The sequence below is a fragment of the Podarcis filfolensis genome (genome assembly GCF_964270895.1).
Source record: "Podarcis filfolensis genome assembly, chromosome: 8".
Lineage (NCBI taxonomy): Eukaryota > Metazoa > Chordata > Lepidosauria > Squamata > Lacertidae > Podarcis > Podarcis filfolensis.
This window is the reverse complement of record NC_139611.1, coordinates 71,369,132-71,394,465: the sequence shown is the minus strand read 5'-3', so window position 1 is coordinate 71,394,465 and position 25,334 is coordinate 71,369,132. Positions and strand designations below refer to the sequence as shown.

At 46.0% G+C, this 25,334-nt stretch overlaps 2 protein-coding genes across 2 annotated transcripts; both read left to right on the top strand.

Moving 5' to 3' along the window:
- Positions 1-452: 452 nt before the first annotated feature.
- LOC310768099 (uncharacterized protein) lies at positions 453-10,292 on the top strand (the record flags this gene model as incomplete). The annotated part of the gene is made up of 5 exons (XM_083625809.1): positions 453-1,635; positions 3,976-5,583; positions 5,743-6,749; positions 9,387-9,626; positions 10,254-10,292. The coding sequence occupies 5 exons, from the start codon at positions 453-455 to the stop codon at positions 10,290-10,292; spliced, it is 4,077 nt and encodes a 1,358-aa protein (XP_083481935.1).
- A 707-nt stretch (positions 10,293-10,999) lies between these two features.
- On the top strand, positions 11,000-23,881 carry LOC310768557 (IgGFc-binding protein-like). The gene is made up of 9 exons (XM_083626785.1): positions 11,000-11,669; positions 12,739-13,328; positions 14,167-14,734; positions 15,421-16,025; positions 17,135-17,708; positions 18,527-18,726; positions 19,469-19,849; positions 21,009-21,297; positions 22,493-23,881. Exons 1-9 carry the CDS (start codon positions 11,129-11,131, stop codon positions 22,516-22,518), a joined length of 3,774 nt encoding a protein of 1,257 aa, XP_083482911.1. The 5' UTR covers positions 11,000-11,128; the 3' UTR covers positions 22,519-23,881.
- Positions 23,882-25,334: the final 1,453 nt, after the last annotated feature.

Below are 25,334 nucleotides of genomic sequence, written 5' to 3'. Positions count from 1 at the left end.
TATGTTGCACTCACTATTTTTAATTTAACAAAACTGATATGCCTCTTGCTAGAACAAAAGACCTGTAACTTGTTTACAAAACAAAACAGTCTAAAAAAAATCATGCAAGTCACTTTGAGCTCGTTAGGTAACAAGTGACTAGTAAGCCTAAATAATAATAATAATGTACAAAATAAAACCAGTAATTATTACAAATGTTGCAGTTACATACCTGGATAGGCTTGCTAGAATAAAAATGATTTAGCAGCCCCTGAAAAAAGTATAGCTCGCTGTCTTCCCATAGGCATCGGAGAACAGGAGGCTGGGATATATGAACCTTCAGCTTGATTCTGCCTTCAGAGAGGCTTGAGAGCCATTTTGATTTTCAATTATTTCAGCAAATGCATCCCTCTCTCATCTCTTTAGGTAGAGTTTCTGGGCGAACCCAAGGGAAGCACTTCATAACAGCCTTCATGCAGAACGGGTTGCAGAAAAGCTTTGAGGATGGCAGTTTCAAACTCTTCGTCACTGGCCTAAAAGACGGCACCTCTGTCACTGTTGCCGTCTACAAGACCAAGTTCCTGAGGGACTTTGCTGTCAAGCGTGGTGAGACCGTGCCAGTACAGTTGCCAAGTAACGTCGAAATGGTTGGAAGCAACAAATTCCACTCTGCCGTCATCGTCAGGGCCTCCCATGATGTCACGGTCCTCTCACTTAGCTCCAAACCCAACTCAGTTGCCACCACAGTTGTCTACCCCAGGTATTTACTTGGGAATACTCACTATGTGGTGACACCTTCTGGAGAGCCTTCCAAGGGCTTCCAGGAGTTCTCCGTGGTATCCAGCCAGGACCCTACTCAAGTCTTCATCTATGTCACCGGCCAAGTGACTTTCCATGGGGTGACTTATGGGCCAGGAAGCAAGCTCGTTGTCTCCCTTGAAGCTTACCAAGCTGTCCAGATCCAAAGCCACCAGGACCTTTCTGGCACCAAAGTGGTCTCTCACAAGCCGGTTGTAGTCTTGTCTGGCCACAGTTGCATTTGGGCACATGACAATTGCCAGCATGTTTCTGAGCAGCTGCTGCCCACCCGGAAATGGGGCAAAGAATTCTTGGTAGCCCCACTGCCCTTCCAGACCAATTACGATGTGGCCTATGTGGCTGCTTGCCAGACAACACACCTCCAAGTCCGTTCTGGCAGCCATTATGCCAAGCACCATTTGCAAGATGGGCAGGTGATTGCAGTTGAAGTGAGAGGCCAAAAGCCCCTGTACATCTCTTCCAATGTGGGTGTCCAAGTGCTGTTCTACGCCACAGGAGGGGTCAAAGAGGGTGTTCCCTATGACCCCTTCCTCTCTGGTGTCCCTGCAATGTCTGACTACTCCAAATCCTACGGCATCCTGGGTCAGGAAGGCTTCCACAACCTGGGACTCATTGTCGCAGAGAGCAGAACGTGCCAGAGCATTACCTTAGACAAGCAACCACTGCATTATGCACACTGGCGGGTCATACCAGGCACTTCCTACTCCTGGACTGAGTTCATCTTCAGTGGGCACCAGGCAATGCACTTTGTAGAACACCCCAAGTCTACCTTCAGCCTTCTGAGCATTGGGGTCGCCCCACACAATAGCTATGGCTCTGTGGCCTTTGCCATCCATTGTAAGTCCTGCCTTCCTTCCTCCTTTCCATCCTTCCTGTTACATGCTGCACATCCAGAGTTCCCCTGATGTATCCAAGATCTCAAAGTCATCTCCAGCTGCCATATCTATTTCTTCTTCTTAACCTATATCACCATATCCCAGAGGTAAGGAAGCTGCGGCCTTCCATATGTTGTTGGACTCCAACTCTCAACTACATGGCCAATGAACAGGGATGGCAAGAGTTGTAGCTCAGCAACTATTGGAAGACCACCAATGTCCAGTCTCTGGTGCAGGAGCTATTGTGTCTTTTTCAGTCTGAGCACAATTAAGGCAAAGTTTGCTTCTGCACTAGAGCCATTTAGCACTGCTAAGGCATTGCTTGTACCCAATCTGCTGGAAGAGGGATTAAAATGGTCATTCCATGCAGTATTTAATGCTGTTACTAAATTTAGCAAAGCCCACCAGCAATGCTATTTTTCTAGAAAAAGAGGTGCCAGAATTCACCATGAATGCCTCCCTCATTCTCTTAGAATGGCAATGGCACCCACCTGAAAGGTGCCGGAGCTGAGTTCTAATGAGTTCTGGCTGGGGGGGGGGACCCAGCCCACCAGCAAGGCCAAGATCCTACAATAATGTTTATTCAGAGGCCTCATTCAGTAAAAATCCCTACAATTTTATGAAGAAATTCCCTCTGTGTGGCTCCTACCAACTGTAGTATTAGAGAGGAATTGCCTCTTAAAAGCTTCTTAATTAATTAGTTCCTGTTCTAATCAGAGGGGCTTTGATTCTTCATTTCCTCACTTCTTTCTTTTTTATAAATTGCAGTTGACAAAAAGAAAAGAAAAGAAAAAGAATGAGAGCAAACCAATGAACAAAGTTTGCCTCCCTTGAGAGAACAGGAGCTAAGAAATTCAATGTTAAATGTACTTATGATTTGCTTAATGATTTTATTACATGTTCACTTTCACTGAATACTGTGCACAGCCTAAACACACACACACATCAAGCAGTCTAGAAATTTTCAAAATAAAATAAATCTATAATGCCATGTCCCTACTGAGCAGGAAGCGTAAGATCCAAGAAGGAAATTTCTAATTAAAAGGGCATTAGCCCTGAAAAACTTCAGTAACATTACCTGTGCACTCTGTTCCATTTTTAATTTTAAAAATTGATGCAAATCAGGTCTGAAAAAGGTGGATGGGGAACTCAGAAAGCACTGGAATGCAATAGATTGGCAATTCCATTTTCTGGATTCTCTCTGACAAGTGAGTTATCAAAGGATTAAACTGCTACTATGGAACATTTAGGCTGCTTTAGTAAGGGAATTACGGAAGTTTGAGAGAAGTGTCATGCAGCACTGTGTTCTCCCATCTTGGGTGTCCAGATATTGCTGTATCCCATATCTCATCATCCCCAGCCAGCTTTGGATGGTGGCAGTTGTAGTTCAACAACAGGGGGACCCAGGGTTGAAGAGCACAGGTACATCACGCAATTTGGCAAAAAAGGGAAACAGAAGTGATCTTATGACATGTCGGACCATTTGCTCACCTAGTCCAGAACAATCTGCTTTCCTTGGCAGCAGAGCTGCAGGGCCCTACCCAACTCCTGTTACCTGACTCTTGTAAACAGAGGTGCCAAGGACTGAGCCTGGAACATAGACACAACCTGCAAATGGTCTAGAACTGACCAAGCAACAGTTCCAGCTGATCAGCCAGCTAGCAAGGGAGTGAGGGGCACCAAAAGTGTAAGGCAAAGGCAAAGAGGAAGTGCTTGAAGAACTGCTTTGCATGCAGAAGGTCCCAGGCTCAATCCTTGGTTTCTCCTGGTAAGGCTGGGAAAGGCTCCCTATCTGAAACTTTTGCAGAGCCACATCCAGTCAGTGTGGACAATGCTGAGCTTGTTGGGCCAATGGTCTGACTTTGTAGGAGGCCGTTTGCTGTGTTTCTATGTGCTTTTGTACTTACATGACCTACTTCTCCTTAGGGCTGAACACAAAGACCCTTCTCTGATTAGCTGAGTGCACAGGTAGGTTGATATGGGAGGAAAGAAGGGAGGACAGTGCTATATTATTATTATTATATGAAGAAACCTGCAGTCCCATGATCCCTTTCCATCAGTCATGCTTGGCTTGGGCTGATGGAAGCTGATGCCCAACAACATCTGGAAGGCCACAGTTTTCCTCACCCATGATGTACAGAAATGGTTGGTGGTGGGGGACAGGCTTTGAGATTCTGTGGAACAGGGCGTTATTTCATAGCCTATTATTTCCTTTTCTCTTTCGTGTCTTTCTGGGCCTTCCAAGATATTTCTGTACTGATAGCTCTTCCATTTACCCTCAGTGATTCTTTGTGTTTTCTAGCAGCCCTGCCTCCACTGAGCCCTCATCCCATCCCCTGCAGTGGAACGAGTTGTGGAAAGGGATACGTATGCAGCATTACGCACAATCAGCCACAATGCGTCCCAGAACCTCAGACCTGCAATACCATCCAATGCCAAGAGGGGACAGTGTGCAAGATAGTAGAGGGCCATGCCAGGTGTGTCCCTCACCCACCATCTTGTCATCAAGTCCAGTGCCAAGAAGGGTCAATATGTGACCTAGCTGATGGCTTCCCTAAATGTATCCCAGCACCGGCATCCTGTGAGAATACTCAATGCAAGCCGGGAACAGTGTGCAGCCTCATCAATGGCTGGCCCCAGTGTGTGCCCCACCAGCCTTCCTGCCACAAAGTCCAATGTGAAGTTGGGACTGAATGCGAGGTTGTCCATGGTCAGCCTAAATGTGTCCCAGTAACAGCATCATGCGGTGTCCTTCTTTGTGATAAAGGGGCCATGTGTGAAGTGATCGATGGCTACCCAACGTGTGTCCGATTGCCACCATCCTGCCTGCATACTGTCTGCGAGCAAGGGACTGTGTGTAATATTGTGGATGGTTGGCCTAAGTGTGTCCCAGGGCCATCCTGTGCCAATTTAAATTGTGTGGCTGGCACTGAATGCAAGACTGTGAACAACTTGCCCAGGTGTGTACCCGTCCTACCGTCTTGTGACAAAGTTCACTGCAAGCAGGGGACAGTATGTAAGATCGCTAATGGGATTCCCGCCTGCGTGCCCATTGCCCCTTCCTGTGGCACGATTCACTGCAAAGAAGGGACAATCTGTGAGATCACTGATGGCATGCCCAAGTGTGTGCCCACCGTAATATCCTGTGACAAAATCCAGTGCGCAATGGGAAATGTCTGCGAAATGGTGAACGGGTGGCCCAGCTGCGTGCCCCTGCCGCACTCCTGTGAGAATACTGAATGCAAAACGGGAACAGTGTGTGATATTGTCAATGGCTGGCCGACGTGCATCCCAGATAAACCAACGTCGTGTGCGTCCTTTGTTTGCACAGAAGAGGCCGTGTGTGAAATGGTTGATGGCAAGCCAACATGCATACCCATCCCGCTTTCCTGTGACAGATACAAATGTAGACAAGGAACTGTATGTGAAATAGTGCATAACTGGCCCACGTGTGTGCCTTTGCCATCTTCATGTCAGAAAACAAAATGCGCAGAGGGGACTGTTTGCAAATTCATTGACGGAAGGCCCAAATGCATTCCCATCCCTCCCACCTGTGACAAGTTGCAATGTAAAGTGGGAACAACCTGTAAAACGGTTAACGGATGGCCAGAATGTGTTCCAGCCCCTCACTCCTGTGAAAATGTCTACTGTAGACAAGGGACCGTTTGTAAAATCATCCAAGGTTGGCCCCAGTGCACAGCAATCCAACCGTCCTGTGACAAAATCCATTGCAGTGAGGGGACAACTTGTAAAATGGTTGATGGTTGGCCTCAGTGTGTGCCTATCCCACCCACTTGTGACAAACTCGGCTGCAGGGATGGGACTACTTGTGAAATTATAGATGGTTGGCCAATGTGTGTTCCAATCCCAGCCTCTTGTGACAAAATCCAGTGCAAAGAAGGAACACTTTGTAAATTAGTTGATGACTGGCCCACCTGCATTCCCATTAGAAACTCATGTGAAAAATTCACCTGCAATACAGGAACTGTGTGTGAGATATATGAAGGGCATCCAAGGTGTATTTCCGTCTCACCTTCTTGTGACAAGTTCCATTGCAAAGAAGGCACAGTTTGTGAAATCAGTAGTGGTTGGCCCACATGCGTTCCCCGTTCCAGCTTGTCATCCTGTGAAAAAGTCAGCTGCAGTGCAGGGACCAAGTGTGAGATATATGAAGGGCATCCAAGATGTATTTCCGTCTCTCCTTCCTGTGACAAGTTCCATTGCAAAGAAGGGACGGTTTGTGAAATGAGTAGTGGTTGGCCTAAATGTGTTCCCCGTCAAAGCTTGTCCTCCTGTGAAAAATTCAGCTGCAGTGCAGGGACCAAGTGTGAGATATATGAAGGGCATCCGAGATGTATTTCCATCTCACCTTCCTGTGACAAGTTCCATTGCAAAGAAGGGACAGTTTGTGAAATCAGTAGTGGTTGGCCCACATGCGTTCCCCATTCCAGCTTGTCCTCCTGTGAAAAATTCAGCTGCAGTGCAGGGACCAAGTGTGAGATATACGAAGGGCATCCAAGATGTATTTCCGTCTCGCCTTCCTGTGACAAGTTCCATTGCAAAGAAGGGACTGTATGTGAGATCAGTAGTGGTTGGCCCACATGCGTTCCCCGTCAAAGCTTGTCCTCCTGTGAAAAATTCAGCTGCAGTGCAGGGACCAAGTGTGAGATATATGAAGGGCATCCAAGATGTATTTCCGTCTCACCTTCGTGTGACAAGTTCCATTGCAAAGAAGGGACGGTTTGTGAAATCAGTAGTGGTTGGCCCAAATGTGTTCCCCATTCCAGCTTGTCCTCCTGTGAAAAATTCAGCTGCAGTGCAGGGACCAAGTGTGAGATATACGAAGGGCATCCAAGATGTATTTCCGTCTCACCTTCCTGTGACAAGTTCCATTGCAAAGAAGGGACGGTTTGTGAAATCAGTAGTGGTTGGCCCAAATGTGTTCCCCATTCCAGCTTGTCCTCCTGTGAAAAATTCAGCTGCAGTGCAGGGACCAAGTGTGAGATATACGAAGGGCATCCAAGATGTATTTCCGTCTCACCTTCCTGTGACAAGTTCCATTGCAAAGAAGGGACGGTTTGTGAAATCAGTAGTGGTTGGCCCACATGCGTTCCCCATTCCAGCTTGTCCTCCTGTGAAAAATTCAGCTGCAGTGCAGGGACCAAGTGTGAGATATACGAAGGGCATCCAAGATGTATTTCCGTCTCACCTTCCTGTGACAAGTTCCATTGCAAAGAAAGGACAGTTTGTGAAATCAGTAGTGGTTGGCCTAAATGTGTTCCCCGTCCCAGCTTGTCCTCCTGTGAAAAATTCAGCTGCAGTGCAGGGACCAAGTGTGAGATATACGAAGGGCATCCAAGATGTATTTCCTTATCGCCTTCCTGTGACAAGTTCCATTGCAAAGAAGGGACGGTTTGTGAAATCAGTAGTGGTTGGCCCACATGCGTTCCCCATTCCAGCTTGTCCTCCTGTGAAAAATTCAGCTGCAGTGCAGGGACCAAGTGTGAGATATACGAAGGGCATCCAAGATGTATTTCCTTCTCACCTTCCTGTGACAAGTTCCATTGCAAAGAAGGGACAGTTTGTGAAATCAGTAGTGGTTGGCCTAAATGTGTTCCCCGTCCCAGCTTGTCCTCCTGTGAAAAATTCAGCTGCAGTGCAGGGACCAAGTGTGAGATATACGAAGGGCATCCAAGATGTATTTCCATATCGCCTTCCTGTGACAAGTTCCATTGCAAAGAAGGGACAGTTTGTGAAATCAGTAGTGGTTGGCCCACATGCGTTCCCCATTCCATCCCAGCTTCCTGTGAAAAATTCAGCTGCAGTGCAGGGACCAAGTGTGAGATATACGAAGGGCATCCAAGATGTATTTCCGTCTCACCTTCCTGTGACAAGTTCCATTGCAAAGAAAGGACAGTTTGTGAAATCAGTAGTGGTTGGCCTAAATGTGTTCCCCGTCCCAGCTTGTCCTCCTGTGAAAAATTCAGCTGCAGTGCAGGGACCAAGTGTGAGATATACGAAGGGCATCCAAGATGTATTTCCTTATCGCCTTCCTGTGACAAGTTCCATTGCAAAGAAGGGACGGTTTGTGAAATCAGTAGTGGTTGGCCCACATGCGTTCCCCATTCCAGCTTGTCCTCCTGTGAAAAATTCAGCTGCAGTGCAGGGACCAAGTGTGAGATATACGAAGGGCATCCAAGATGTATTTCCTTCTCACCTTCCTGTGACAAGTTCCATTGCAAAGAAGGGACAGTTTGTGAAATCAGTAGTGGTTGGCCTAAATGTGTTCCCCGTCCCAGCTTGTCCTCCTGTGAAAAATTCAGCTGCAGTGCAGGGACCAAGTGTGAGATATACGAAGGGCATCCAAGATGTATTTCCATATCGCCTTCCTGTGACAAGTTCCATTGCAAAGAAGGGACAGTTTGTGAAATCAGTAGTGGTTGGCCCACATGCGTTCCCCATTCCATCCCAGCTTCCTGTGAAAAATTCAGCTGCAGTGCAGGGACCAAGTGTGAGATATACGAAGGGCATCCAAGATGTATTTCTGTCTCACCTTCCTGTGACAATTTTCATTGCAAAGAAGGGACAGTTTGTGAAATCAGTAGTGGTTGGCCCAAATGTGTTGCCCGTATGAGCCCACCTGCTTGTGAAAAAATCAGCTGTCATGCAGGGACTGTGTGTGAGATATATGAAGGGCATCCAAGATGTATTTCCATCTCGCCTTCCTGTGACAAGTTCCATTGCAAAGAAGGGACAGTTTGTGAAATCAGTAGTGGTTGGCCCAAATGCGTTCCCCATTCCAGTTCACAATTTTGTGGAAATGTCAGCTGCAGTGCAGGGACTGTGTGTCAAATGGCTTATGGTTGGCCCAGATGTGTTACAATCTCACCCTCCTGTGACCAATTTAGCTGCAGTGCAGGGACTGTGTGTCAAATTGTTTCTGGTTGGCCCACATGTGTTCCCATCCCACCCTCCTGTGGAAATGTCAGCTGCAACGTCGGGACTGTATGTCAAAAGGTTTTTGGTGGGCCCCAATGTGTTCCCAGCCCACTTTCCTGTGCAAAATTCAGTTGCAGTGCAGGGACAGTGTGTCACATAATTTCCGGTTGGCCCCAATGTGTTCCGAGCCCTCCTTCCTGTGACCACCTCCGTTGCCAAGATGGGACAGTTTGTAAAATTGTGGACTACTGGCCCAGATGTGTTGCTGTCCCACCATCCTGCGACAGAGCACATTGTCAAAGAGGGACTGTTTGTGAGGTCATCAGTGGCTTGCCAACTTGTGTACCCATTCTGTCTTCCTGTAACAAAACTCACTGTACACAGGGAATGGTGTGCCAGATTGCACATGGCCGGCCAACATGTGTTCCAGCAGCAGCACCTTCTTGCGCTTCTGTACATTGTCAAGTGGGGACTGTGTGTCGGCTTGTTAATGGATTCCCCCAATGTGTGCACAACCCACCTTCCTGTGACAAATTCCGCTGCAGTGTGGGGACTGTCTGTCAGATTGTGAATGCCTGGCCCCAGTGCGTCCCTCTGCCGAGCTCCTGCCATAGTACCCATTGCCAAAGGGGAACTGTATGTCAAGTTATAAATGGACAGCCCAAATGTGTGCCAGTAGCAGCACAAGCATGCCGCACAATTCACTGCAAGAGAGGGACAACCTGTAAAGTTGTGAATGGTGTCCCCAAGTGTGTGTCTGTTTCACCCGCCCAGTCAATCTGCTGGGCCTCTGGACAACCCCACTACCACACCTTTGACGGACGCAGCTACGATTTCCAAGGTACCTGCACTTACACTGTGGTTAAGACCTGCCAACCCACTTCGGCGCTACCTTTCTTCCATATCTACACCAAGAGCCAGAAGAACTCCCGGTTCTCTTTCGTCAGCCAGGTCACCATCTCTGTCTATGGCTCCAACATCACCATGGTCAAGTACGAATATGGCCTTGTCAGAGTAAGAGCCCATTTATTAAAACTGAGGAAGTGGCGCCAGGGGTTGGGAATCTATAGTTGTTGCTGGACTTCCACTCATTTCAGACTGTTGGCCATGCTGGCTGGGGCTGATGGGAGCTGAAGTCCAATAACAACTGGAGGGCTACAGTTTGCTTATTTATTTTATTTCTCTCACACACTATAGCATTCCAGGGTAGGTTACGAGAGAGAGAGAGAGAGAGAGAGAGAGAGAGAGAGAGAGAGAGAGAGATTGGTTCAGCAGCCTCTGCAGGGCCAGCAGTTTCCTACACCTTTTTTCTTTTAATTGCTGCATTTGAAGGTGGTGGAGATTTTGTCTCCTATCTACCTTTGTCAGAATCCACTTATCTGAAACCATCCTTCTTTACTGCGCTATTCTCACAGTTTTTCAGACACTCCCTGATTTTCCAAATTTGCATTTGTCATCTCTGGGTGCTTTCCCACAAAAGTACTTTACTATTCCAAGTATAAGGATCCGTACGGATCAGGAATAAATATGGCTCTGTTTATATTTTAATGTGAGCCTACCAAGTTCACATTTTCTGAAATGATATGCAAACTCAAACAGCTCACTTTCAAAATTTGCAATTCTCTGAATTTTGCATTGCAGTTCTGCAACCGAAATAAAGGGCCGGAAATGTGGCATTAGGGGAAAGCACGCATAAAAACACCAATAGCGGTGAAATGCGTTGTTAGAAAAACCTGCTTGCAAAAATGTGCATATTTGGAGAAATGCACAATGAAATGTTGACAACTTTGTGAGAACATTATTTTTAAAAGAAACGAATTGCAAAGTGAAGCAGAAATGCAGCAAAGTGAACTTAAGCCTAGAAAAAAGAGAAGCTGACAGATTCACGCAGACCTACTCCTTTCTCGGTGTTGTTGTTTTTAAGTAAACGTGTTCTGACTGAGCCACAGAAACATAAGAAGCTGCCTTATGAAAAGTCAGATTATTTTCCCACCTGGCCTAGTATTGCCTGTTTTGACTGGCAGCAAGTCTCCAGCTACAAAGTCTTCTTGATCCTTTTTTGAACCTGGAGATATGCAAGGGATTGTCTTTTAAAATCAGAGAGCTTGTTTCATGTCACCTGGAAGTCACGTGATCACAAATGATTCTACTTTATTAGTCAGAATCACAACTAAAGTTGCTTCTTTAAATAGAAACTTTCTGAAAGAGAAGTTTGACCTCACTAGAAATGTTGGCATTTTGCTTCATCACAGCCTTTGCAAACCTGGATTCCTCCAGATGTTGTTGGGACTCCAACACCCATCATCGCTCGCCATTGGCCACACTGGCTGGGGCAGATGGGAATTGGAGTCCCAAAAAGCTGGAGGGCATCGGGTTAGGGGATGCTGCTGTGTCACTTCAATACAATTAATTTGCAGAGTATGTGTATATAATCTTGACTAAATAATAATAATTATTATTTTATCTGCCTATGCCGCTTCCAGGTCAACCAAGTACGCTCCCGCCTGCCCATAAGCATGCATGATGGGAAGCTCTCCTTATACCACAGAGGAGGCCAACTGGTTGTTGAAACATCATTTGGTCTGAAAGTTTACTATGACTGGAACTATTACCTAGTGGTGAAGGTCACTCCAGCCTTTCGGAGCCATATCTGTGGCCTCTGTGGCAACTACAACGGGGACCCCAATGATGACTTTATGACATCTTTGGGAGGCTTTGCCACCGATCCTGTGGAGTTTGGCAGGAGCTGGAAGGTGGAAGATGGTGATAGCCAATGCAGTCATGGCTGCCACGGCAAATGCTGGCGCTGTTCTCCGGAGATGGCGACCAGATACAGAGCGGAGACTTATTGCGGCCTGCTTACTAAGCACAGAGGTGGCCCGTTCCGACATTGCCATGCCTTGATTGACCCCAAGCCCTATTTGAACGACTGTGTGATTGATTTGTGTGCCTTTGAGGGCTACAAGCAGATATTATGCCGAGCACTGAAGACTTACGCTGATGCCTGCCAAAGAGAAGGGGCAGTGATATCTGCCTGGAGAAAACATGCCGGCTGCCGTGAGTACTGCAGAGCATTCATGGAGAGAGGGATCGAGCTACTTATGCAATTATGGGCACCTAGATGAGGGTTGTATTGTAGTATTTATTATTTACGTGTGAAATACATATCCTGCCCTTCCTCCCAAAGGAGTCTAGGGAAGCAAACGCACAAAAGATAAAGTCATTAAAACATCTAAAATATATAAGAAAGTTTCCAACACAGATGCAGACTGGGAACGATCTCTGCTTAAAAGGCTTGTGCAAAGAGGCAGGTGTTCACTAGGAACCAAAAGATAACAGAGGTGGTGCCTGTTTAATATTTAATAGGAGGGAGTTCCCAAGGGTAGGTGCTATGACACTAAAGGACTAATTACTATATTGGATGGAATAGCCCTCCTGATAAGATGATGTCTGCAGGAAACGCTCTCCTGGAGAGTGCTGTGATCAGTTGGGTATATAAGGGATAAGATGATCGTCTAAGTAAGCTAGTCCTTGAACTTAGCCCAGTATTAATTGGCAGCCGGTGCAATTCTTTCAGCTGCATCATAACATGGTGGTAATATCCTGCCCAAGTGAGCAATTGAACTGCCACAGTTTGCACTTGCTAAAGCTTCCAGACTAACCTCAAATTCAGCCCTGCATAGACCCATTGCAGTAATGCAACCTGTGGTTCCAGAAGGGAATGTGTTTTATAACTGAAATACTGAAATACTGTGCACATATATGGGCATATATTAAGTAAGTGTATTCAGGAATACACTATCATAAAATAAAATAAAATAAAAAGATTTGACCCTGCTATTTAGCTAAAAGGCTCTCCCACAGTTCAGTAGTCCTGAACCGTCTTGTGGGGAGGGAAATGGCTATTTTATTTTGATAGGTAAGCTTGCAGCAAGGATGGGGAACCTATGGCCCTCCAGATGTTCTTGAATTACAGTTCCCATGATCCCTAGCCATTGGCCTTGCCAGCTGATAGGAGAACCCTGATTTAGAACCTTAATGTATTAGATGAAATGTTGCTATCAAGCAAAGATAGGGCTTTATGTAAGAACAGTGGATGTGCTCACCTCTGCTTTCCTTTCTGCAGCCATGTCTTGCCCTGACTACAGTCAATACATGCCCTGTGGCTCAGCATGTCCTGCCACCTGCACCAACCCTGATGCTCCAAAGCAGTGTCACCTGCCCTGCGTGGAGACCTGCCAATGCAAGGCTGGCTACGTGCTGGATAGTGGCAAGTGTATTCCCAAAAACCGGTGCGGCTGCGCCTACCATGGTCGTCTCTATGCGCCCAACGAGCAGTTCTGGGGTGACCAGCAGTGCCATCAGCATTGCTTGTGCAGGGCGCAAGATAAAAAAGTGATCTGCCATGAGTCCCGTTGCAGGGAGATGGAAGGGTGCCATGTTGTCAATGGCATGAGAAAGTGCTACCCCACCTACTATGGGACCTGCACTGCTGTGGGACAGTTGCATTACGTCACCTTTGATGGGTTGCGCTATGACTTCTACGGGACCTGTGTTTATCGCCTGGTTGAAATCTGCCACAAGAGAGCAAACCTGACCCAGTTTCAAGTCCTGGTTCGGCATGAAAGGAAGGGACACAAGGATTATCCTGCCACCAAAGCCATTGAGATCAAAGTCTATGGTTTTACAATCACAGTCAGCCATAGTAAAGTCTTGGTGAGTGCACTTCTTCTGCCCTTCTGCTAGAACTCATGCAATTTCTTGGATTTATCAATCACTTCTTATTTCTGAGGTTGATTATTCAGTATGAAAGGAGCAAGCAGCCCAAACAAGATGGTTTATTCACAATTATGTATTGATGTGGAGCTTTTAAAGTTCTTCTGTCTCCATAGTATCTTCTCCTAGGGCTAGGTACAACTCACCATTTTCATTTATGTATTTATGTATCACTTTCTTCCATAATGGAATCCAAGGTAGCATACATGAACAAAGCTATCAATGGTTACCAGTCATGATGACTATGTTCTACCTCCACTCTTAGAGATAGAATGCCTCTGAATACCAGTTGCTTGGAAGTGCAGGTGAGAAGAGTAGCCCTGTTGCACTTGTATCCTGCCTGTAGGCTTCCCAGGGGCATCTGGGAACTAGAATAATGAACCAGATGGACCATTGTCCTCATCCAACAGGGCTGTTCTTGTGTTCTTTTGTTCCCAAATATCTTGACTTGCAAGTTGAATACCTACAGGTGGTCCAACTATGTGTTCATTTATTTGCTGTGGTGGTTAGGACTGATGAGTGTTATAGCCCAAAACATCTGGACAGCATCCAGTTGGGAAAAGTTTATCTAGCACATTACTGTTTACTTAGACTGGCAGTGGCTCTGAGACAGTGATTGGCAGGCAGAGTCTTTCCCATCACCTACTGCTACCTGGTCCATTTGAGTGAAGGCAAGACCTTTTCCCTGAAAAGCATGTGTTGTCCCACATCTGCTTTATACAACATCTCTAAATTCTTTTCTCTCTTTCTTTCTCCCTGCCTCACCTACCTTTTCCAGTTGAATGGATTGTTGGTCCACCTGCCCTACAACATTGAATACAACAAAGTTGCCCTCTACCGCCATGGCTGGGATATTGTGATCACGACTGATTTTGGTTTAACTGTCGCATTTGATGGGACTAACAATATCCGTCTCACGGTGCCAGGAGCCTACAGGGGTGATGTGTGTGGCTTGTGTGGCAATTTCAATGGGCGGGCAGATGATGACATGACTCTGCAACACAGCCAAGTTCTGACAACCAACCCAGGGGACTTTGGCCGAAGCTGGAAAGTTCGGGACATCCCAGGGTGCATTGAGAAGGAGAAGGAGGCCTGTGCAGACCTTGTGAACATTGAACACTCACAGAAGACGAGCAAGGAGTGTGGCCTCCTGCTGGACATGCGTGGCCCTTTCAGGGAGTGCCACAGCAAGGTGCCACCTCAATCATATTTCAAAGACTGTGTCTTTGACTTTTGCTCCAACAAGACCAATAAAAATGCCGTCTGTCACATCATCTCCTCCTATGCCGCAGCTTGCCAAGCATATGGCACCAGGGTCTATGAGTGGAGATCTGCCAGTTTCTGTAGTAAGTTCATGGGCAATAACCTTGCAGAAAGTGAACCCCCAGTTCCTGCCAAGGAATGATGAGTACATAAACTCCCAGGCCAATTTTCAAAATTATTTTATTTGATGGAGAAAGTGGATAGAAAGTTTTCCCCTTTCTCAGTACTTAGAGCTTGAGGTCGTCCACACTGATTGGCAGGTGATTCAGGCCATCTGTTGCTACAGATCGTGGTGGTTGCCACTTGCATACACAAAATGGGGATTTGACAGCTATCCGTGGAATGAAAAATGGTATATAAATACATTGTAATATGTTATGTTCATCATCAATGATAACTATAGTCATGATAGCTATAGGCGATCTCCAGGTTTCAGAGTTCATCTAAATCTGGGTAGCAGTTGCTGGAGAGCCTGATGGGAAAACCAGTTTCTTCACCCTCTGCTTGTGGACTTCTCAGAAGAATCTGGTTGGAATTTGTGGAAAATAGGATGTTGAATTGGATGGACTTTTTGATCTGATCCATCTTATGCACTTATTCCTAAAGTCAGGATCAGGAGGTCTCCCTGCTAGAAACAAACTTAAGATTTGGAAATGTCTGAAATTAGTATCTCTTCCTACACTTACATTTTAGGTTGGGGGGATTAGGAGAAGACGCCAGACTGAGTGGGGTTCAACCAGGTCAATAATGTCTTCCTGTCTCTCTCCAGCTCCTAAATGCAGCGCAAACAGCCGCTATAAAGTCTGCACCAGCAACTGCCCAGTGACGTGTCTCAGCCTCTTTAACCCAGTAGCGTGCACTACTAGATGCCACGAGGGATGCGAATGCAATGAAGGTTATGTTCTGAGTGGCGACCAGTGTGTTCCCATCTCCCAGTGTGGCTGTGTCCACCAAAGCTTCTACTACAAGGCGGGTGACTCTTTCTATCTCAACGGATTCTGCAAGGAGCGATGTGTATGCCAAGTAGGTGGCATCATGGACTGCCACCGTTCCTCCTGTGGTCCTAACGAGGAGTGTCGTGTGGTGGAAGGTGTCCAGAAGTGCCACTCACTTGCCCCCAAGAGGAGTGGCTCTTGTCATGTGGCTGGTGACCCACACTATCTCACCTTTGATGGCACCACATTTGACCTCCAGAGCAATTGCACCTACACCCTGGTTAAGAGCTGCATGCACAAGACCTCCCTTCAGCCCTTCTCTGTCAATGTGCAGAATGAGAGGCGGTCCAGGGGCAAGGTCTCTGTGACAAAGGTCGTGTCAGTCACAGCTTATCAAAACACCATCTCCATCTTGCGGGAAAAGAGAGGAATTGTCCTGGTAAGCCTTTGTGAAAAAGAGAGCAACGGAACATGGTTGCTTGCTCAAAAGACATGAGGGTTTGACTAAATAGCGTGAATGGTTGCAGCAATGAGGTTGTGTAATGATATAGCTATGGGTAATGATGGAGTCAGCGGATGGGCTGTAGCTCAGTGCAGAGCATCTGCCTTGTATGAAAAAGGTTCCAGGTTCAATCCCCAACATCTGGGGCTGGCAGAAAACCCTGAGAAACCCTGGAAGGTTCCTGCCAGTCATGTAGACAATACTGAGCTATATGAACCAATGGTCTGATTCAATATAAGACAGCTTCCTATGTTCGAAATGAGCACAGTAGAACTGATGTGTGGCTGGTGGGTGACAATCAGTACACAATAGTCATATTAGCAAGGCTAGATCTAGATTTGGGGGAGGCCTTGGGAAAGTCTCTACAGGTGGGCCCCCTACGTCATTAGTGAGTCCCTGTGGCCAAAGCTGGCAGCAGCAGCAGCACTATAATTAGTGTTTGGCAGGGCCGTATTACCCATAGGTGCTAGGGGTGCGGGTCCACCCAGGCGCTGGACTCTCAGGGGCACCAGCCGAGAGTCCGGGCTCTTCTGCTGCAGGCGGCTCTGCGCTATGAGTTCGGGGGCGACCAAGCCAGTGAGATGCTGAGGTGGCCAGCCGGCTCCACCCTCATGTGTGCCTGGGACTGGGCAACTGGGGGGGGGTGCTGGGTGGATCTTTGCACCCCGGCACCACATATGCTTAAGACAGCCTTGGTGTTTGGGCAGCTTAGCAAAACTTTTTTTAATTTTCTGCTTTGACCACAGAGTAAGTCCTTGACATTACAGGAAATCTAAAATGGTGGCTCCCAGCCATCCAGCACAAGGGGTCCAGGGCAGGTGCCAGTACAGTGATGGGCCCTGCTTGCAATCTGGAGAGCCTAGTGCTCAAGGATGCTATGTGCTAATGCTAGGTTTGCACATATAAAGAATGTACGTAGAAAACAGACCAATAAACAAGGGCAAAAGGTGAAACTACATCAGATGTTGGTTTGGACACATCAGAGGAGTGGTCATTGTCTTAAACTGCCTGCCTGCCTGATTCTCATTAACTTTCCACTGCCACAGGTCAATGGTGCAACCACCTACTTACCTTTCCGGTTGGTAAGTGATGGTATGTGGGCGTACTACCATGGTGACAACATTGTGATTCGGACAGACTTTGGCTTATTCGTCTCTTTTGACCAGCTCTACCATCTTGTTGTCAGAGTACCTGAATCCTATCAGGGCCAGACCTGTGGCCTATGTGGTAATTATAATGGCAGATCCAATGATGACCTCTTCCTGCCCACTGGCCACCCAGCCTCAAGCGTCCAAGTCTTTGCAGCTGCTTGGAGAGTGGACGTCCCCACGGCTGTCTGTGCAGATGATTGTGCCGCTTCAGTATGTGGTGCATGCAGAGAGAGCCGGAAGGCCAGCTATGTACACAGCAGTCAATGTGGCATACTTCAAGCCCCATATGGGCCTTTCAGTGCCTGCTTTTCCACCATCAATCCTGCAGACTTCTACAACAATTGCGTGCATGACCTCTGCAAAGCAAGAGGGAACACTGTTATCCTCTGCCGGGCTATCCATGCCTACGTCACTGCTTGTCAAGCTGCAGGCGTCAAGATCAAGCCTTGGAGGACAGCAGCATTCTGCCGTAAGTCCTCCTATAGAACTAGCTTTCTAAGGCCACGGGCACCTAACCCCACTTTCACAACCCCTGCCAGCATCCTTCTTGATCTGTGCACACTAGTATCTATTAACAATCTCAACTATACATCCAAGAACAGGTATTACCAACTTGTCTGCTCATAGTCCGGGCTTGGCGATGGAAGCGGCAGCATGTAACATCCCAATTCGTACTTTGCAAAAAATGGTAATTTTCCAAATGCAGTGCTGCAACCCAGTGTACAAAAGTGCATATTCTAGAGTAAAGTGTGCATAAAAGTTCATATATTAAGGGGAAATAATTCACAAAGATGCTTTATATTAGGAGAAATCGCTTTGCAAAAATGTGTGTGTTAGGCAAAACTGCATACAAAATTGTGCATATTGGCAGGGGAGGAATCACATTGAAATATTGTTGAGTTTCCCCAATGACTTTAAAAAAATAAAAAAAGGAAACTGATATGGAAAGGTGGAGACCTGAACTTAAGATGGAAAAAACAAGGAACTGGGAATAAACAAAACTGTGAGATTTACCAATCCCTATTCTCCATCTGCCCCCCCCCCCACATATGTGTGTGTGGCGGCTGAGTCCAATTTTGGGGAAATGACCTCACAGTTCAAATTTGTACCCTTGATTTGCCAAGTTTGGCATGTGCGATGACAATTTTTTATCCATGGTGCAGACAATACTGAGCTAAATGGACCAGTGGTTTGAACTGACTCAGTATCCTAGCTCGCTATGTTCCTAATCCACACTCATCTTCCCCTTTCATATAGTAACTTAATTTCCCCCAATCTTCCTTACAGCTATGAAGTGCCCGGTCAACAGTCACTACGATATCTGTGTCAGAGCTTGCCCCAGAGGTTGCAGAGAAGCAGTCAGCATCACCAAGTGCTCTAGCAACTGTGCCGAAGGCTGCCAGTGCAAAAAGGGTTACTTTATGGCTGGGTATCATTGTGTGCCTATTAGTCAATGCCGGTGCTTTCACCAGGGCACATGGTTTAAGGCAAGTGACAAGCACTTCCTGAAATAACAAGAACATGTTATCCCAATACATAAGCTGGCTATACTGGAATGCTTGAATTTAAAGGCATTTTGTTCAGTTGGGCTGTGATTTCTCTAGAAAGATCAGGAAGAGATGCTAGTGTGTGTGTGCGTGCGTGTGTGTGTGTGTGTGAGAGAGAGAGAGAGAGAGAGAGAGAGAGAAGGAGAAGAACTTTAACATGCACACTTACAAACAGAGGCATAACCACAGCTGCACACTCACAGATTGTTCTTGTTAAGAATTCTTCTGCACCAAGGGGAAATAACACCTGGAGAAGGATTTTGCTCCAACAGGAAGTAGAAGGCTAGCTGGGATATTTATGGAGCAACGGGAAGAAATAATGTTGCAGAGGCAGAAATGGGAGTGGTGTAGGTTCCAGAAGCACATTTGTGGGTGTCACACGCCCCTGAAGTTTGTTAGGCAGAGCTTTCAGTGTGGTGGCATTCATGTTTTGGAATATGCTCCCACTGGAAATTAGGAGGCACCAACTATTTATTTTTTTTACTCAATGATGTGATGAAAGTTTTTTTTTTTTTCTGTGTCAAACTCACACACACAAATTTGCAGTTGGGTCAGCAGAATTGTGATGATAACATATGGAAGATACCATGTAAACTCACCATACGTTATATGATTTCAAATATGGCAAAATGCAAGAGTCACCTGCTTTCAACACAGCTCCTAACTGTGTTTTTATTGGCAGGTTGGAGTGAAGGTGATCACAGCCAACTGCAGGGAGCAATGTACCTGCCATCGTCAAGGTCGGGTCGTGTGCACACCACTACCATGTGCAGCTGGACAAACCTGTGTCCTGAGTAATGCCAAGTGGACTTGTATCCGGCAAGAGGGCCATTGCACTATTTCCCAGGGGCACATCTTCACAACTTACGATGGGGTCTCCGGAAAGGTTCCCCCTGTAGGGTCCTATGAGATTTCTGCGCTCATCAACGCCAAGTCTACATCTTGGTTCCGGGTGGTGATTCAGCTGCAGAAATGTCCCGCATGCCCCACACCCCTTGTGGTCACTGTCACAATCTATTTCCACAAGCTTATTGTGCTGGTGAAGCAGGACAGCTCAGTCACGGTAAGAAGTAAAGAATGGAAGCTGACAGAACTCATATTCTATCAGCCATTATACCTTTCAGTATCTACTTCTTATTTCCACATAAGCTTTCTTGCCAATCAACACACCACCATCTCACCTCCCACTCTTCCCACTAACTTGTCATCCTTTTTATTTATCCGCCCTGGAATGCTGTAACTAAAGAGCATTAAATTAGCGTATACAGTTGCAATAGACACTCTATAAGGGTGGGCTTAATTCTCTTTGGCCAGCCTTCCATAGGATTCATGCCAGAAGTAGGCAGGGCCAAAGCCAATAGCGGGAAAAGCAATAACTGACAAGGGGTGGAGCCACTCTACACTTTCACACATGCATGCACCATACCCACCCACATAAATACACACATTACACATTCAGCACTCACCACACAGTCAGTTGGCAATAGAGATGCTGGTTGGATGAGACTAGTCTGATATAGGAAAGCTTTATATGAAAACTCTGGAGAGGTGAATGCATTGAAAAATGTAGAGCATAGAATTGCAGGGGCACAGAGGTCAGAGAAAGAAACAAAGATATTAAGAATTGCCACTGAATCAGCAAATTTAAGGGTAGTTTTGCTCAAACAAAATGCCCAGGGATATAGAAGACTATCAGTAGTTTTCTTAGGGGCTAGTGACATAATTCAGTGTGTGTGTCACAGCAAGAGTGAACGAGCGAATAGGTACACTTCTGAGTCATAGGCAATGGCGTAGTTGAAACTCAAGTTGAACTCGAAGGTCCTCTCAAGAGAAACTTCTATATAAATTCAAAGGAAAATGAAAGGAATTTTGACAAGAGTTTCAAAATATATGGGTATGTATGTATTCACATACATTTCTGGAAAGGTTCCTTAGCAAATGTGCTAGATGTATGATACAGAAAATGGAGGGAGGGGTGGTAGTCTAAGGCCATGAGCTTTAGAAGTTTCGTGACAAAAGCTTGAAATTGATGAGGCTTGCGGTAGCCAATTCAGAGGCTTAAGGGGTAGGTTATGATCATATCATGGGGAAGAACAGTGAGTTTAGCAGAAGCTATATCTCTCCAGCAACCACACATCTTCTAAAGTTATATTGTTGTTCACCTTGTTTTGTCTTTATCATCTGTAGCAGTTCTAAATGACCAGCTGGTTTACATGTTATAGGTTAATGGGCACCCAGTGCATCTTCCAGTCCAGCCCTCAAAGGAAGTATCGATAAGCCTGGCTCAGGACTTGGTGACAGTGGCACACAGATCAGGTGTGCGGGTTCTCTATAGCACCAGAGGAGACCTGACAGTGGCCATCAGTGGTGAACTGGCCAACAAAGTATTCGGAGCCTGTGGAAACTTCAATGGGAATGGTGCAGATGACTTGCGGTTACCCAACGGTAGAGTAGCACACACCATTACAGAGGTCATTAGCCACTGGCGAGTCACAACAGCTATGCAAAATGGTATGTAAGGACAGAAACTTAATCAATTTTTCCCCAATGCTTGCATGTCTTATTTCACTAATCTATTTAATGATCCCCACTGCTTAAGTCAATGGGCAAGGGTGCAATCTCCCCCCCCCCCCAAAAAAAGCAACTGGGACATAAATGATGGCAACTGGATACTTGGTTGTTTAAGAAAGTAGGTTTCTACTGATGCTATTTATGCTGCTCTGTTGAGCATCTCAAGGTTGCACCCCATGACCCAAGCATGGAGGAAGAAGGAGAAGAACGAACAGTTTATTGGGGCCTATTGATCATGGAAGACTGGGCCTCAACTGTAAACACATTGCCATTGAGGGGTGTGTGTCAAATTGTAGCTCATGCTTGAGGGTGTTAAGGTAAACTTATTTCCCTTTCTCTATGATTTCTGCTCTTCTTTCCTCCTCTTTTCTTTCTTCCATTATTTCATCTTTGCTTCCTTTTAACTCTTTTCTTGCTTCCTTTTTTATCTTCACATCCTTCCCCCTCTCCACAATATGTTTTTCCCTAGAAGCAAGACTCAGTCTAAACGAAGACTTCCATGGCACTGCTTGAGAGCCAGCAGACTTTTCCACCCTGGTGCTCTCCAAGTGGTCTGGACTACAGCCTGACCATTGGTCATCCTGGCTGGGGCTGCCTAGAGTTGCTGTCCAAAGAATCTGGAGGGCACCAGATTGGGGAAGAATGATATAAAAGTGCTTCTTCACCATCGTAGCTCTGTGGTGGAAAGAATGTTTTGCATGCAGGAACAGGCCAAGGGGAAACCTACTCTGAACCCATGCCTAGAAATAGGGTTACCATACGTCCAGAATTTCCCAGACATATCCAGAATACTGCATTAGTCAGCAGCGTCCAGGCAGAAATCAACTAAATGTCTGGGAAATTCCAGGTGTATGGCAGCCTATGTTGGCAGTGCTGATTTCCCCGATTTCCCCTTAAAATAGCTCAAAAACGACAATTTTATGACACGAGTAGAAGTGTGGGCAAGCCTCGACAGGTTTACTCATCCTTAGCAATGGCTCCTTAGTGTCTCCTGTTAAGAACAATGTCTATACACAGTTTGGAATTGCCCACCATGATGCATGTCCAAGTATGGGTATACTCCCGCAAGGGATTTGGAATACTGTTGTTTGATATACAAGGCACTGAATGCTCTGTTATTCCCTTATATTTTTAGCTCGTTTTAAAATCCACTCCTACTGAAACCTAGAATCGAGATCACTTTTGGATGCCAACCCCTCTGAGGCAATATCTGGACTGGTATCGTGACAGAAACAGCTTCTCCCTGGCTGAATCCCAGGGATAGGACAGGCAGCTGGTCTCCCAAGCACAACGGAACACCTCTTGCTGTTAAATAAATGTGCTTCCCTGCAGCAAAGCAGATTGGGTTCACCAGCTCAGAAATGCTGAGCTTCAGCCCCACAGATATTGTACATAAGTTCGGTCACTAGCTAGCCTCTGCTTCCTTGAATTTGCATTGTTTGATGTTTTCAGTTTGTTTCACTAGCTTATTCACATTTGACTCAAAGTGTCACATAGCATACATAGAGGGGTCCCTCTGCCAAACAGTACAACACATTCCAATCTGATGTGTGATAGCTGCTCCCCAGGTACACAGCAAAGTCTTTCTTGGTTCAAGGCTACAGCTGTCTTTGGGGCATGGCAACGGGCGTTTCACAGCAATGTCTTGACCCAGACCGAGTTGAATCTAACAGACAAATCAATAAAAAGCTTTTGGTAAAGGTCTTGCATTTGTGTGAGTCCATCTTGACAGCTTTTTGGCAAAATAATGATTTTACACAGCTGCCTGGGCTACAGTGCTGGTCAAAGAAGTACTGAGAGTACCACCAGGCCTCGATGGTTGTAGCTGGCATTTGGGTCAGTGCTATTACTTCCACAAGGACGTAGTCCATCAGCAACTGCCCAGGTTTTCCTGGTTTGGAGTGTATGTGCAACAAGTAGGATTGCTAGACAAGAACTGGTAGTCATGTTTGGAAAAGTATTTAGTGAGAGGGAGTAAATAACCCCAATTCATTGTTTCTGTAAGCTGTTTTGGAAATAGAAAAGCAATAGAAAAAATGTGTTAAATAAGCAAATAAATCGCCTCATAAGAAGACTCCCACAGGACTGGGGGTGAAGAAAGAGGCAAAAATTGACCTTATGATCATATTTTGGTGATGCTGTTCCTCATGGCCAGTATGTAAAACATGACAACCATTCAAATGGTGGGTGGTTGCTAATACTGCCTCCAACTCTTTCATTTTTCTCCTTCCTCCAATCTTGATCAACACTTAAAGCGTCAGGCTTTGTGCCAGCGCTGCCCTTCCACAATTTGCCCATGTCACCTAGATGTAGCTCAGACCTGTAGGCTGTAGACCAGCCTTTGTCAACCTGGTGCCCTCTAAATGTTTTGTAGTACAACTCCCATCACGAAGTGACCACTCTCGATCCTGAGTGAGACCCTGTCAGCATATAAAACCTCTGCTCAGAGATCTTTAGTGGTTGCCAATTTGTTACTGGGCCAAGTTCAAGGTTACTAGTGGTATGTAAAACCCTTAATGGCTTGAGACTAGTTTATTTGCAAGATCACCTTACCCCATATATGCCCATTTGACCACTGGAACTTGCACTGTTACAGATGCTGCATATTACTCGTCCCACACTTATCTGAAATTGACCTTTTAGTGTGGCAAGGACTACACTTATTCTCTGCCTACTGAAAACAGGCAGGCCCCTTCACAAGCCTATCCAGACAAAAATATGTTGACATGTTTTAATCTTTTTTACTATATATTTTAATTATCTTTAACTGTTTTCGTTGTTTTCAAATGGTTTTCTTGGTAATTTCAATATTTTTTGTAAACTGCTTAGAGGTTCTACTACAATCAAGCAGTGTATAAACTTTGTTAAATAAAAATAAATTTTCTTAGGGTTTTATGTTACTTTGGGTTTTGTGCTGCATTACACTCTTCCAAACAAATGTTCATACAAACTGAAATGAGCAGGACATTATCTCTTCTGTGCCCACAACATGCCCATTCATGTGGCTCCACAACAAACGAAACTAGGTGGACTAAGGTACAGGGAAAGATGGAGGCCCTCTGGTCACAGTATCACATTTTTATTGTCAGCTGTGGCAGGGGGGGAACTGGGGACAAGATAAGAAAGGAATATTGCTAATGGTGATGAGTTCAGTCAGAGTAAAAAGACAAAGCTTCCTCAGAGCTCCAGGCAGCAGAGCCTAGGGACTGTTTCGTGACAGACAGCTTGCATCTGATACACAAAATGGAGGTTATTGCTCTCCAACTTCTCAGAGGCAAATGCGACACATGTTTTGAATAAGCAGATTGCATACAACTAACACCGCTAGGCGACATATGCAAGAGGTTCTAAGGGTGCAATATATCATCACAAGCACGAAGTAATATTTGAGGTTCTTCCTTTACATAGCTTTTTGTTGTTTTTATTTACCTCAGAAATTTTACCTCAGAGTGGGGATGGCCCTACAATTAGGCGGAAGCTAACCAGGGAGGGCAGCAGCAACAGCCACCTTTCCTGAATCCCCAATAATTCCCCTCAGTGTCCACATGGTATCTCATAATCTGGCCTGCTGCCTCAGGGGCAGTGAGGAATATTATCCTGCCACCAACGCTGAGGTTAAGATTCAACTGCCAGTCTGGAACATGAAATGGGTAAGTGGGGTGGGGGGTGCCATCTTGTCCTTTGTATCAGAAAGCAAACTACCTTCAACCATTGCAGGTGCATTTCAGCTAATACGTGCAGTGCGTGAACTGAATTATCCATGGCACAATCTACTGCCCTGTTCTGGAAAACTCATCTCATTCCTCAGTTGGTTTAACTGCTAGTCAACCTGAGGAGACTGTCATGGGTGGTGTATTGAAGGGCCTGTTCAACAGCAATGTCCTGACTGAAACATTCTCCTCAGACAGGCTGGCCTGGTTCCATTTTCCAAACACTTTTAATTTATTCTTGCCTGTGCCGTAAAATTCTTTGTATTG